Source organism: Elgaria multicarinata, chromosome 10 (genome assembly GCF_023053635.1).
Source record: "Elgaria multicarinata webbii isolate HBS135686 ecotype San Diego chromosome 10, rElgMul1.1.pri, whole genome shotgun sequence".
In the NCBI taxonomy this organism is placed as follows: domain Eukaryota; kingdom Metazoa; phylum Chordata; class Lepidosauria; order Squamata; family Anguidae; genus Elgaria; species Elgaria multicarinata.
This window is the reverse complement of record NC_086180.1, coordinates 44,520,708-44,536,319: the sequence shown is the minus strand read 5'-3', so window position 1 is coordinate 44,536,319 and position 15,612 is coordinate 44,520,708. Positions and strand designations below refer to the sequence as shown.

The 15,612-nt window shown below is 43.7% G+C and overlaps 1 protein-coding gene across 2 annotated transcripts; it reads right to left on the bottom strand.

Moving 5' to 3' along the window:
- Nucleotides 1-1,261: 1,261 nt before the first annotated feature.
- NOCT (nocturnin) lies at nt 1,262-15,241 on the bottom strand. 2 transcript variants are annotated; one of them, XM_063135728.1, is made up of 3 exons: nt 14,905-15,241; nt 3,241-3,510; nt 1,262-2,293 (listed from the first exon to the last, which is right to left on the bottom strand). In XM_063135728.1, exons 1-3 carry the CDS (start codon nt 15,143-15,145, stop codon nt 1,458-1,460), a joined length of 1,347 nt encoding a protein of 448 aa, XP_062991798.1. In that variant the 5' UTR covers nt 15,146-15,241; the 3' UTR covers nt 1,262-1,457. The 2 variants fall into 2 exon arrangements, with proteins under 2 accessions (XP_062991798.1, XP_062991799.1); XM_063135729.1 differs by lacking the exon at nt 14,905-15,241 and adding an exon at nt 6,372-6,421.
- Between the last annotated feature and the right edge of the window lie 371 nt (nt 15,242-15,612).

The following is a 15,612-nucleotide window of genomic DNA, read 5'->3' as shown; positions in this document are numbered from 1 at the left end:
GACTCCCAGGTAAGTGTGTACAGAATGGGCACCCTTAAAATATCCAGACCTCTGGTTAGTCATACGCCCATAGGTTTGATTAATTTTAAAGTTAACCTATAAGAATAGTTAACTACGACTGAGGTTCTCTTAAATTGTAGGGGGTTGAACAGGGATTACCTTTTACAGCCATAGTTGTTTAGCCAGTTCTGGAGATAGTAGGTTTACAACCCATTCCTATAGATGTTAACACAGAAGGAAGAGTTTCACCACTCTCCCCAACTTAAGGCAAAGTAGACATCAGACGGGAAATCTATGGGTGACATCTCTCAGTTTTAGAAAATGGCACTAGCCACTGGAGGAGCCTTGATTCAGATCCGGGTTGTGGTGTCAAAGGAACTCTTTCTGCCCTGGTGATTTCCTACCCCCCATCCCTAAGCCATTATTTGTCCAACCAGGCAAAACTTATTACTATAGATGTTTTGTACCATGTTGAATTAGGCCCTTACTCCCCATGGGTTGTACCCAATTGTGAAGGCTTCTGGGTATCCAACACTTTGCCTGGCTGTTGCTGGCAGGCAGGTGGAAGATGGAGGTGATTTTTGCCTCAGTCCTCTTTACATTTCCCTCCTCTAGACAGGTCTCTGAACCCATCTAAAGAGGCACAATGGCAGGGACTTGGCCAGGGCAGGAGAGACCATAGGATTTATCATATCCTGGCCTCTCCAAGGCCGTATTTGCAACCTCAGGAAGCAGCCGGCACTGTTCTTTCAGCAGCGGTTGCAAGGTGATGGTGGGATTGGATTGGATTCTGGAATCCCCCTTCCAAAGTTGTAGCAGTGTCTATAGCATCGACTCCAAAGATGCTCTCCCAGGACTGTAGGGTTGCAGGTTTAGAAATACTATCCGCTGAAGCGGGAGGAACTCCAGAGCTCTGCTATGTTTTCTAGATATTGACTTAATTTACTCAGGAAAGTGATGAAATTCAAGGCAAGTTCAGGTATATTTTACAGCATGTCTTTGTATGTTTAAAATTAAATGGGTCACACACTAAATTACTAAAATTTGGTCATTTAGCAAAACTGCCATTGCTGTATAGGGAGAAACCCACCTACGGTGTATTCTCGCCCCTTTTTATATCTGGTCTTAGATATAAAATCTGCACATTTGTTATGGAATTGGGTCTTCAATACAGGAAATAAGGTCAGAGCCTCACTCCAGCCTCAAAACCAAGAGATGACAAAAACACACACAAATAAGTAGTCAGGCTTTTTGCTTGTTTTTGTTTTGCTTTTCTTTTTACTGTCACAGCAAGGTGTTAATGACAAAAGCATCTTTCAAGGTTATAGTTGAAAATGAATAATTAGTTCTCCATTCATAAATAACCCTAACCCTTCCCCAAGTCTTCAGGAGCTGACTTTTAAAGGCCACTGCCTGCATAAACACAGTACATTGAACTCTCTTCTAATTACACCTCATTATAAAAGCCTGTCCGGATCTTCATTGAAGGTGAAGTCACATACTAAAGACAGATGGTCTGAAGGGTAATTGTAAGATGGTAGCCTGTTGGGTCCAATTTGCTCCTCAGTCAGAAGACCAAGGGCAGCATTCACTTTCCAGGCATGTTGCGAATACCAGATATAATCCAGTGTGTGCCTGCACTCGCCTGAGGGACGGATTTTCCACGTCGTGTATGGAGGTTCCGACTGTCTGTCAGTACTCAGCATCTTGTAAGCACTGTTCAGGTTCAGACTGGAGTTTGAGAATTCCTTGTACACCTCTTCCATGGGCTCGGCGTTGAAATCACCACAAACAATGAGAGGGATCTCTGCCTCCCGGGTGATCTGTTTCAGATTTTCCAGAAGATCGGCACCTTGCGCAGATCTAAATCGTTCCCAGCCGTTACGAGCTTTCAAGTGAGTAACAGCAACACAGAACAGCTTGCCAGTTTCGTTACACTTCAGGATCTGAGCGATGGCCACTTGGTTCGTTTTTAACTTCATTGCGGTCAACCTGATGTTGGTGCTGTTGATGAGAGAAAATCTGTCTTTAAGGAAGAACAAGGCACAGCCGTCTGGCCCGTTGTTACATTCCACATCTAAACATGGAGACCAAGGTTTAGGGAAGAAAGTACATTGGTAGCCCAGCCGACTGAGTAATGGCTTAAAGGTATCAAAGTAGTGATCAACTTCCTGTAGGCACATGATGTCTGGCTGATAGGCAAGGATCTCTTCTAGAATGAGGCATTTCCTTTCTTCCCACCTCAGGGCTTCCATAGGGCATTGCACAAAGTTGTCCTTGCCTTCCCCGAGAGCTGGAATGAAAACAATAAATCCATAGCAGTTAAAGCTTCCTTTAGCAGTTAATTTAACCTTCTATAAAGCTCGTGCGAATTAAGTAACCTAATCCTCATCTCGTTAACAAACAGGGTCTCTAGAAAAACAGCTCATCTCATGGTGAAACTATTCCTACGGTAACCAGTCCAGACTATAAGTGGGGAATTGCATGACTGAATCCCTCCTCAGAGTACTGGCATGTGTTGACTTGCCCAGCTGTTTGGTGTGTCTATTGGACAACCATCTTGGAATTCTAATGTTGCTGAGTTTCAAAATGGAGCCCAGAGTCAGATTTTTTTTAAGCATAAACACTCTTAAGTCACCCTAGTTTCTAAAATAACACCCACAAGTTTCTGCACTACGTTACCCAAGTTCATATACTTGCAGTAGAGTAAAAACATTCAACTGTAATGGCCAGTTGCGGGGAAAAGATGTTACTTCATCTATGCCCCAGATATAGAACTAGATACTGGTCCTCATTTGATGACACTCATTTAATGTTGACCCTTTTCACCTTTCAGGGGCAACTTAGCCATTTGAAAATCTCATGCACAGCTGTGCAATTATCTAAGAAATAATTTTTCCTATGATTTTTAGCAATAAATTAAAGACTAATTAGTTCACTCTGCCAGCATTCTGTGTATTAATTATTCTCCATTCTATTCAAGAAAACACAACATGCAGAGGCAATTGGAAAAATTAGCAAAAATTCCTCCACCTGCAACCCTCTGTATACACCCCCACCCAAATCTATTCCAGAAGGTTACGGGGCCCTCAAGAGCAAATTTGGGTGGGGGGACACAGGGGAAGTTGAATTACTCCCTTCTCAGTTCCATAGGCACATGAACAGCACCGGACGCAACCCACAGAACTACATTTTGATTCCACAATGACTCAAGAACAGTTTCCAGACTAAGGTTTATACCTTGTGCAAGTATGTTCCACTGCATGACTCTAATGGGTCGGTCATTGCTGGCAAAGTTGGTCCTCAGATCCACAAAGTCTCTCTGGAGTCGGGCAGGACGTTTCTGAAGAACAATCTGGCATTCTTCAAGCAGATCTTTGGGGTCTATGGGATCCAGGAGCTCAGGGTCTGTCTGGTCCAAATACTCCTGATGTTTGGAGGCAGCACCACTACTCAAAGTCTTTGCCAGAGCACTATACAGCCTGCTTGTACTGTTGCCCATGGAATACACTGCAAAAGAAGCAAGAAAAGCAACATTCAGCATGGAAACCAAGCATGAGCAACTCCCTTTCCAATTTGCCAGTAGAGTGAGGTTTTCCTTACATGGATCAAAGCAACTAAATTCACCACTGAACTTCCATGCAATATGACCTAGATAGATACATAGATAGGAAAGCCAGGGTGTGTAGTGGTTAAGAGTGTAGGACAAGGACAAGGGAGACTCTGGTTCAAATCCCCACTCAGCCAATATGCTCCCGGGCTGACCTCAGGTCACTCAGTATCGCCTCAGCCTAGTTTGCCTCGCAAGTTTGTTGTGAGGATAAAACAGAAAAGAGAGGGGGGAGCAGGAAGAGAACCATGTAAGCTGCCTTGAGTTACTTGGAGGAATGGCAGGATATAACTGTAATAAATAAATAAACAAATAAATATTTAGTAAGAAGCATGTTGGGTGCTTGCAGAAATATTTAGGCCAGCTTCCCCAAGCCTGATGCTCTCCAGGTATTTTGGACTACAACTCCCAGCATCCCTGACCATACTGGCTAGAGCAATAATTCATGAGTTGCTTTTGGGTTGGTGGGCCACAGTGAGCAGTGGTTGTACAAACCAGTCCATTGTGTCTAAACCCACCCCTCCAAACAAACCATAGTTTAGCCAGCTACAAATAGAAGCCATGGTTTATTGTTGGCTTATTATTCATTTATTTATTTATTTTATATACCACCCCATAGCCGAAGCTCTCTGGGTGGTTTACAAAAGTTAAACAATAAACATTATTACATCTGGCTTGTATAAACCATGGCTTGTCATGATCTCTGAACCCAGAACAGTGGCTTATTCCTGGCTTTTTTGCACTGCTGTCCATCCTGAAACAGAGGCACCCAGCACGAGCAGCCAGAAAATGAAACTGCTTTGAAGGCTGGCAAAATGGCCAGGAAAGAACCAACCCAGAAATAGGGAAAACAAGTCATGGTTTGTTTTCTCATCTGCAAAACAATTCATGGCTGAAACTGCAAGTCATGGTTGACATAAACCTTAGCTTAGTGTTATGTGCTAGGGTTTGGCTGGCTGACTTTGAAAAAAATCATGCAGAATATAGTTTTAACTTTTGACATGCCTTCATTATATAAAATAGTGGATATTTTTATTGGTTCTTTCAAGGGTAAATCTCTCTTGAACTGGAAAGTGTCAATCTATTAGAATGTAAGCCTATGTGGCAGGGTTTTGCTATTTTATTGTTTTACTCTGTACAGCACCATGTACACTGATGGTGCTATATAAATAAATAAATAATATTAATTTATAAATAGAGAATCAATACACATTACAATATGGGCATGAAGCGCCTCAATTCTTTAGCATGAAGGTTACAAAGCTATGCACATTTCCCCCTCTTCAATCTTGTAATCTAGGCTCCCCATTTTATGGTTTTCACTTATGGATCGTCACTTCGAAGTTGTTAACCATTTTCCCAAGGCTAAAGTTTCTGTCCTCAGAATCCACCGAGTCATGGGACCCCAATGGAGTTCCAAGTACTGCAGCTTTCTTCCAGTTGTCTGCTAAGCCTTTCAGCTTATTTGACTCAAACCCAGAAGTGACTTATCACATGTCAGACATTTTCCATTAAGACTGTATAATGCAACTATTTATGCCAATAATAGAAGCAACCAGAAGTGTGACAGAACAAAAACGCTTCTTACTAAACTGGCTTGCTTCTTACGTAATCTCTCACACTTGCTAAGTTCTGCAACGCCAGAGTTTACTTCCCACCACCAGCAGAAGGCCAAATCGATCATGAATGTTGCGTTTGTTTATGCATCATCGACATTTCCCAAAGAGGTATAAACTTGTGGCAGATGCAGTTCACTTTTACCCACTAAAGGAAAAAAAAGTGTGTGTGTGTGTGGGGGGGGTTTCCTCTGGATAATAAAGAAAACGCTTCTCACAAAATGTTACCATTACACATATTTGCAATGCTGTGCGGGGAAGGGATGGTTCCCAACGTGTTAGAGCCAGTATTTAGTGGTGGTAGAACACTGTTTGATTGTACAGTATCTGCTATAGACCTTAAGGGCACAATTCTGCGTATGTTTAGACAGCTTTGACTTTCAAAAACGAGTTTAATCTAGGGAGCAGGGAGTTAGAACCACATGATCCAATTTGACACAAAAAGAGCTGCAAACTACTAAGAGAAGGACTGATCTGACCTTTAATTATTTATCTGAAAGGAGGCAGTGTCCATTAACCACTTCTCAAAAATATCTTTTCCCTCAACGAAGAGAGAATACACCATAATTCTCAAGAAACTACCATTATGATTGTGACTGAGGGTGCAATCCTACGCATGTTTAGACAGAAAAGCATCCTACAACTCCCAGCATTCCCTAGCCTGCTTTCACTTTCTACCACCAGGTACTAGTGCTAACACATTGGGAACCATTATCAATCACCTGCAGAACTGGCTAACATTTTGTACCAAAAGAAGAGGAAGACAGACTTTCCCAGCAGCTCCCAAGTATCATCTCAGTAATCGCAAAATAGCTGCACAAGCTTGAATTAAAATCACACTATATTTTCAGGGCCCTCCCCGTCACAACCTCCCAGCCCTTCTAAAACAGGGAAGAAAGATTTTGCTGCCTATTTATAACCATGTTTCCTAAGACAGACTGAGACGGTTCTCCTTTGTTAATTCTATTTCTGTTCGACAGTTGCTAGTTAAGATTGTATGGAGAAGGATCACCACAGCTCAGCCGTTCAAATGCATAAATGCTTTCCAAGGCTGCTAAAGTCTTCTGTGTTCCAGAAAACAGGCTCTGCAACCAACTGAGGAAAGAAGACAACACGGAATGAAGCTGCTAATTTAGAATACACACCTGATAAGCTCGACGAATACATCAGCGTGTGGAGTAAACAAGTCGAATGGGGAATCGCACACAGCATTGCCAGCTGCCCAAGTCATGTGACCATTTTGCATAGGCGATCCTGGTCCACAGGGGACACCTAGTGGCCTCTTGCAGAAGCGTTTCCAATGGAACACTTGGTTTTTGTTTTTTTTGCCTTTTGGTTGCTCCACTCACAATTAACTGTTACCTAGCAACTCTAGAAAAATCTAGACCTAAACCAATTCTTGCATGATGAGCAATGAATGACGTCCCCACATGCTGAAGCTCCCATGGGACTGATCACCACTTCCACCCACAAAAGCCAACCCAGCGTAGCTTGATCATGTGAAATATGTAAATGTTAATGCATTTTTCCTTTTCCTTTTGTTGTTGTTGAAAGAAGCTATTTTTTCTGTCTCTTTCACCTAAGCAACCCATTGGGAGGCTGAATGCTGTCCCTTTTGTGAGAGAAGACACAGGCTGCACTCAACATTAGCCTCCTTCCCAAGAAATGCACAGTTTGCTGTTTGGACAGTGCAACCCAGATCTTTGTCCTGTACCACGGGACATACACTCTTGTCCAAACGTCTTACCAACACCTCTTGCTCCCTTACGCAACCAGCCTCTGACATGCCTTTCCCCTCTGACTTGCTTCAATGGGTAAGCAGATTTTCTCTTATCTATGCCCTTTCGGCCAGATAACTAGAAGTTCATCATATCCTAGCTGACACAGCAGTAATAAACACTAGTGAAAATAGACTTACAGCAACACACCCAGAAATGGAATGCCTGCTTTGGAAGCACATGCTGGTTGAAAAAGTCTTCAACCTTTCCAGATGTACAACTTCTTTGTGACCAAACTTGCAATACAGGACCCACATTTAATTTTTAATTTTTTTAAAAAAAAGTTTTTACATTATGTGTCCACCTTTCTCTCATCAGAAGAGTTTTAAAAATGCCACCACAACCACCCAGATGAAAAAAGTAGTAGCAGCACCCAAGGTGCAACCCACTTTAAAGGGGAACAAAACACACTTCTGGGCCCAAAACCAAACAGCTCAAGATTAGGGGTCGAAATGGCAGACTGCTTTTATTCTGCTCAAGGAAAGAGATCTAGAACTTGGAGGGAATTCCCTAGAACCCAAGCCTCCATGCATCATCTCAGGAAGCAAATAAAATTATTCTGGATTAAAGGAAATCCAGATATAATTTTCCGTACAACATGCAAGCACACTAGCTAAATATCCAGTTATAGGCTTGAATGGGTGTATGCTATACAGTGGAGACAGGGAGCCCTTTTCACCCCCAGGGTCAAGTTCCATTTTGGGGAAACTCTCAGGGCTACATTCCAGTGGTGGGCATGGCTGAAAAATCCAGCCTCCCCCAAATTCTAGTGTTATAGTACAAAGAATGTTTACTTAGAAGCAAAAACAAGCAGCCTGTCTACTCACATGTAGGCAGGACTGAATCATTCAGCACCTTCTTCCTCTGCAACCACCACCCTCTGTCCCACAGAGGAAATCTCTTGTCTCCAATTAGCTGCTAATTGGAAATAAATGCTTTCCCCTGCTAAGCATTGAAAAAGGGAACCTTTTTCAGTGCTAAGTGCTGACCTATTTCCAGTCAGCTGCTGATTAAAAAGAAGAGTTTTTTTACTCCATGGTTGAAGGGGTGAGATCAGATTGTTTCCTACCCGTCATACAGGAAGTGCAAACCTACCATGAAGCAGGAAGATGTGGGTGCAGCAAGTGGTGGAATATAGAAAGATGGGTGCTCTCTCCCACCGAAGGGTCTGCTGCTTCTTGGTCCTCCAAGCAGCCAGCAGGACCAAGGAGTGCCTACTCGCCCCCACTCCGCTTGGCCAGCTGGTGATAATTTGCCCGACCTCTCGCAAGTACTGCACAGATTCTGAAGATGGGAACACCTTATGGAAAGTGTGCTAGTAAGGTGGGCACACATACGTGTACCAAGAAAAGTAAGCTAGCTAACAGGCATGCTAGAGAGGTGGGCACGTGTATGCGTGCCAAGAAAAGTAAGCAGATTGGGTGTGTGTGTGTGAGAGACCTGCCTTGGACCGGGCCTGATTAAAACTTTTGCTTTTCTGTTGGGATTATGTAGCACCCCAGAGGTAAATCTCTTGCAAAACCTTGCAAGATATTAGGTTGTAACATTGTCCTGTAAAGACACTGCCTCAGGACTTTGTTACGCAGTGTATGAAAGTTACATTTACTGTTTATTTTCAGTGAATAAAATGCACCCCAGAGTACAAATGTATTCCAGACACAGCAGACATCTGTATTCCAGGTACTTGCCGAATATGCAAAACAACTCTAACTTATTTACAACTCTGAAGGGACATTGAAAGGCATCACCTGCTTAAATAATTTAATGGGGGGGGGGGAGATAACACACCTAGAAAGCCTGATCCTAGGAATACCTGCAATGGATTGTAGCCACAAGTATATCTCTCAGGGCAAAGACAAATACAGAAAAATATGGGGCCTGCAGAGAGCATGCATATTGTATAGATATTTTATTTGATGCTCCATTGTCCTTTCTCTGTCCCCTTCTTTCCCAAAGGGTCTGGAGTTCACATTCATGTTTTTTGGCAGCAGTGTTGCAAAATCAAAGAGAGGGTTCTCAGAACTGCCAACATAAAGAAGATTGAAGTAAGTGGCCCAGCTATCCTTCCTTATCCCACCAGCCTAAGGTTTTACACCCGCAACTGCTGTTACTGGGTCATGCCTCTTGGTTGTTGCAATGTCCTGGGTGCTGGTGTAACTACACAGCTTGCAACCTGACTCCTATGTGCATTTTGCCTTACATGGCAGTCCACGGAGCTCAGTTCAATTGTGTAAACTGTTTGGATTACTGCATTGCAACAGAATATTCTGCTGCAGCAGCAGCAACAAGCGCAGTAGCATATCCTCAAGAAGCACAGCTATCTTCCTAAGAACAGGTAAATTCCCTTAATGGATCAGGCAATAATCAGCCAGATATGCCTTGGGAACCCTGAATACCCCAGCATTTTAAAATTTTCTTCATTCCATTTCTAGTTAGTTTAAAGTAGCATATCCTAGAGGGCCAATTGCTTCTGATGTACTGTTAATGAGTACTATGCACAACTTCTGCCCTCAGCCAGAAGATGTGCTTTTTTTGGCTTTCAGAGTTATAAAGTTCTGGTAAAGCTTGAGCGAGACCACATGCAGAGGCTAGAAAATAAATGGTGTGAAAGTCTATTAGCCTCTTCTATCTAACCTTGATGCGGAATATGGCAGCTTCCCACATGTTGCTTAATCACACCAATTGAGTAACTTACAGCAAGTTACTCAATGCTTATGCAAAGAGAGTAGCATTGCTCAACACAGACAGTTGGGCATCTACAGAATCAATCTAACACTTCCATAAGGGTGAACTTGTGTGAGTTGCTATTAGGGCCACTTTGCACATTACATGGTTAACAGTGGAACCCTAAGCATGTTTACTTAGATGTAAATCCACAGAGCTCAATGTTGCTAACTCCCCAGTAAGTGTATCTTGGATTGCAGCCTAAGTTAGACCCATGTTCTATGTAAATAAAAATGTACATAATACAGATCTATGCAATAAGTTCAATGATATCTCCTAATAACTGTGTGATTCTTAACCCTGAAAGTGCTGTCCTGGCCTGATGCATTGCAAAGGGACAGCAGCATGTTCCAAGAATGGGCTTGGGGTTTCAGTGGACACTGGATCACAATTGGGTTTTGTTATTATTGTTGAAAACCTGGAAAACATTAGGACTGCCCTCACTGTTCCCTGTCCCATGGATCTCACAGGGTCCAATTGGCTCCTAGCCAATTAACCCTTTAGATAAGCAGGAGAATTTCAACTGGAGTGCATTATATTTATTTATTGCATTTGTTGCTCTAGCCCTGACACCAACCTCCCTCTTTTTTGGAAAGGCTGATGAAGGAGCTGCTTGGGATTCAAGAAGCAGGTAGGCAAGGTCCATTTCCTTGACTTCTAGCAAACTCATTTACATCCTGGGTATAGTACCAATCAACAATTTGCTTGAAATGCAAATGCCCTCTTACATTCCTATTTTATTTATTTATTTATTGCATTTCTATACTGCCCAATAGCTGAAGCTCTCTGGGAGGTTTACAAAATTAAGACAATTCAAGTTAAAACAGTCTAAAACCATAATATAAAATACAATGTAAAAGCACAACCAAGATAAAAACAGCAGCAATGCAAAAATACAAATTTAAAATACAAATTTTAAACAGCAAGTTCAAATTAATTTATAGACTGTTAAAATACTGAGAGAACAAAAAGCCATCTAAAAGAATATAATGTAGGTGCCAAGCCAACCTCCTTAGGGAGCTCATTCCACAGCCAGGGTGCCACAGCAGAGAAGGCCCTCCTCCTGGTAGCCACCTGCCTCACTTCCTTTGGCAGGGCTCGAGGACCCCTGAGGATGACCTTAGGGTCCGGGCAGGTACATATGGGAGGAGGCGTTCCTTCAGATAGCCTGGCCCCAAGCCATTTAGGGCTTTAAATGTTAATACCAGCACTTTGAATCGGGCCCAGACCTGGACTGGCAGCCAATGAAGCAGGAAAAGGACTGGCGTAATGTGGTCTTGTCGGCCAGTCCCTGTTAGTAAGCGTGCTGCCCTGTTTTGCACTAGTTGAAGTTTCCGGACTGTTTTCAAAGGCAGCCCCACGTATAACACATTGCAGTAATCCAAACGAGAGGTTATCAGAGCATGGATAACTGTAGCTAGGCTATCTCTGTCCAGATAAGGACGTAGTTGGTATATCAGCCTAAGCTGATAAAAGGTGCTCTTTGCCACTGAATTCACCTGTGCCTCAAGTGACAGTTCTGGATCCAAGAGCACCCCCAAACCATGGACCCTATCCTTTAGGGAGAGTGTAACCCCATCCAGGAAAAGGCAAACATCACCTGCCTTCAAATTTTCCCTGCCTCCAAATGGTTTCACACTAAGGAACTCAGGTTTCACAAGACCAGATTACCAGATCTCCTTTGGTATCCCAGATCTATAGATTTTATAACCCTTCACTAGTTTCCTAGAATCATAGAATTGTAAGGGGCCAATGAGTTCAGCCCCCTGCTCAATGCAGGAATCCATTTTAAAGCATCCCTGACAGATGGCTCTCCAGCTGCCTCTTACCTAGGGAGCCCACCACCTCCCTAGGTAATGGGTTCCATTGTCGTACTGCTGAAGTTTTTCCTGAGGTCCAGCCAGAATTTGGCTTCCTGTGACTTGAGCCTATTAGTCCGTGCTCTGCACGCTAAGAGGATTGAGAAGAGATCCGGCCCTCCTCTGCGTGACAGAGGAATGTGAAGATTTGGAATGCAGGAAGTGTCCTCAAAGTGATGCATTGCTGGAAAACTTGGGTTTAGCCAAGGAAAAATAGGAAAGTGCCATATACTTGGTCAGACTATCTGTCCATCCAGACTGGAATTGTCTACTCTTGTTGTAGATAATTGTTTTAGTGGTTCTCCAGGATTTCAAGCAGAGCATCTTATCATATGCTATCTCATCCTTTTTTCTTTTTTGTTTAACAAGAGATAACTAGGGATGGAGCCTGGGATCTTCTGCTTTCAAGGCACCTATTCTACCTCTGAGCTATGGCTAAGGCCTCTTAACATCATGATAAGTAGTGATTTATAATAAGAGGCCAATAAAGATAGGAGATTAAAAAGCACAAGTGAGTCACAATTCTCAAACCATGTACTCCAAAGCAGCTACGACTTCACTGTAGATAAAAGGTATCAGAATTGCAGCGGTGTTGAAGCCAGACTAAAGTTTCAGCCCTTTTCTCTTCTGACATTTATGGAAAAGAAAGGCAACTTCCGGAGAACAATTTGTTCCCTTGCCAGCAGTGCTGCAACGTGGGTGAAAAAGTCACAAGAAACCTTAGTTCCAGACTGCCAGATTTTTTTTAGAGTATGACTCAGACTATTTAAGAACAACTCACCCCAAATTTCAATTCTGCAAAAAGCAGGCTTCCACAGAAACAATTAACAATGAAATACATTGATTCTATGCTTGTGTGCCTTAAACATACTTTTTTGAGTGTGCTAGAGGCCAACCCAACACTACATAGATCCACATTTCAGCAAAGGACTAGTAGGAAAGCAGAGCTCAGACTATAGACCAGCCTTCCTCAACCTGCTGTCCTCCAGATATTTTCAACTACAACTCCCAGCAATCCTGATAAATGCCCATGCTGACAGGGGCTGGTGGGAGCTGAAGTCCCAAACATCTGGAGGGCACCAGGTTGTGGAAGGCTGCTGTAGTCATACAGTGATCTCTACTAAGACTCCCTAAACCTGGTGGCTAACCTAGAATGAGCGCTTTATAAAGGTTCATAGAGATGCATTCTTGATGGATGCTTTGCAGCAATGAGGTTCATGACAAAACTTGCCAAAGTCCAGATCTAAGCAGGTTAAAAAGAACCAAAGCTATTTGGTTGTGTTGGATTTTACTGACTTGACTAAGATTAGGAAGTACTAAGGTGAGGGGATTTATATACTGAGGCTACACACACTTACCTGGGAGTAAGTGCCTTCACTCAGATGGATTTACTTTTAAGCAGACATACACAAGATTGCAGTGAAACCCTTTAAAAAGAGATAGTACTTCACAGATGGTTTTAGGTAAAGTAATTTGTTTATAATTCTTCAGGGACAGAAATGCAAGTAACTACATGAAGAAACTGTAGGCTTACAGCAGTAGGGAGTAATTGAGACAAGGGCATTATTACTTATGCTCGTGTATTTACCTCATCTATCTAAGGAGGGGGGTAGATGTTTTTGACTGATTCCCATAATCCCTGATCATTGGCACATGTTGGCAGGGGCTTATGTGATTTCTGGTCCACAATTTATGGAGGACACCAGGTTGCCTACCCCAACTTACATTTGTAGAAAGGGTACTGGGTAGACAAGCTATAGTTTCCTAATCTTTTATGGAGACCAGCTATGGATGAGTGAAGAAAAATAAATAGAGGAAGTGAAACAGACAATCATTTTAAGGATTTTCTTTATGTGGGCTCAGTTCATCACACTTTATAGTGTAACTGTAGAATGCTCCCACACAAGAGTCATGTCTTACTCAGTTTCAAACAAAGATATGTGGTAACTAGTACTTTTGGAGAACCTGTGTAATTTAGTGGCTGTTAAGCCACATTTATTTATGTAAAACCATTAGTCATCATCTACTTAGGAAGGGACATACCAGCCAACAATATATAATGAAAGAGAAACATATTCTAATTTATTGTAAATGATCTCCAAAGCATTGCAGCACTTTTGGCAAAACAAATTTATACCTAGATCCTTGAGCAGCTAGGGCAAAACATGGCAAACGTCTACATTACTTATTTATCCCTGTAAGATATTGCATAACAGCATCACTTGAAAACTCTACATTATGAATAATTTCATTGAGAAGTATTTCCTTAAGAGGAAGCAGATAAAGAGCAGCTCAGTACATGCTGTACTGTGTCATCACCCTTTTTCTGGGCACAAATATATAAGTGATATTTAACAGGAACTGTTAGAAAGGAGATATGCAAAGGAAGCATCATTTAAAATCTTACAGGTCTCAGAGAAATATCAGGGAGGCTTAAAGTTATCTTAACAGGATAGTAAAACTGAGAATGCTGCATAGCAGGTATGTAACACATGGCTGTCATGAGACACCATTCATTGCCTTTTTTTTTTTTTAATACATTGCCTTGCTGGGGAAAGCTGCTTTTAATACATTGGCAGTGAATCTACATTTTTAAGGAGTCTTAGGTTCAATGGATCACTTAATTAATTCTTTGTTACATTTAGATCCTGCCTTTTCCTCCAAAGATCTCAAGGCAGCGTACATGGTCCTCCTCACCATTTTATCCTCACAACAACCCTGTGAAGTAGGTTAGGCTGAGAGTCAGTGACGGGCCCAAATTCACATGGTGAGCTTCATGGCCATGTGGGGACTAGAACCCGGGTCTCCCCCATCTAACATTTTAACCACTCCACCACACTGGCTCTTAATGAGGCTGCTATATATGGCTCTTATTTTGAAAAGATATAGGGAAGTCTTGTATCTAGCATGTGTTTAACCTTAAACCAAAGCAAGACCTACTTCGGACGATAACATAAAGAACCCCACTCCAAATCCTAGCATAGCGACAAATGAGGTGGACCTAGAAAACTGGCTTCGCGTCCCAGCCAGGACAACTACACAGCCTCAGATGACTGCCTGTAAAATGGAACAGAAACCTCACAAGGCGGCTGCGAGGTTTCGCTAACCTAATGAAATGATGCCATTCACCCTTCGCTGTAAAGCCAGCGACAAGAGAACGAAACGATTAGCTGACGACGTGCATCTCGTTCTGGCACCGATCCCTGATCAATCCCCTTCCCGCTGCGCGAGTGGGGGCGGCGTCTTCGAATTAGAACACCCGAAACCCAACGTTCTACCCATGGAACCTTGGGCCCCCGAGGCTTCCGAACACTCACCTGCCGGAGAATTCGTCGCCCCTGAACTCGCAGCTGCAGAGCAACCGCAGCGGGGGACAGCAGCGGAGGAGGAGGAGGCGGCCGCGGCGGGGAGGAGGAGGGCCGGCGGGGAGAGGGCTCTCTTCACCGGGGCAGGAGACCGGAGCAGCCGGGTCGAGGAGGTGGCGGCGGCGGCGGCGGAAGGAGCGCAGCAGAGGTTGGATAGGGCCGAACACAGGGACCTGGCAGGGCTCTGATACATAATAACGCTCCTTTCGGCAAGCCAGGCGAGGGCGATTCAAAAGAAAGGAAAAGCCGCCTCCGCCACGGGAGCAAACCCAAGCTGCCCCGCGAGATGGCTACTACACGGGATGCCTCTCGCTTTGCAGAGCCGGAGAAAAGACACCCGTCGGGAACGGAGCCGCGGCTGCCTGCTCGGAACAGAAGCCCGGGAGGAGGGTGGCTTTCGGGTCTCCTAGATACGAGCGCGTGGCTACTGAGTGCTGCGGCCGGGAACTCAAGCGGCAAGGAACCCGGCTCACAGCTCCTGCCGGCTCTGACGCAACTGGCAGCAACCAAGTGCAAGCGCCGGGCGTGGGGGGAGCGGAGAGAATGCGGGACCTGAAGTGGTTCCTCCCCGTCACGCTGTTCAGATGGACACGCTTGAAGCGCGGGGTAGAAAGCGGGCAGAGAAGATTGGACAGCCTCGCCTGGGCGTAATTCATGGTG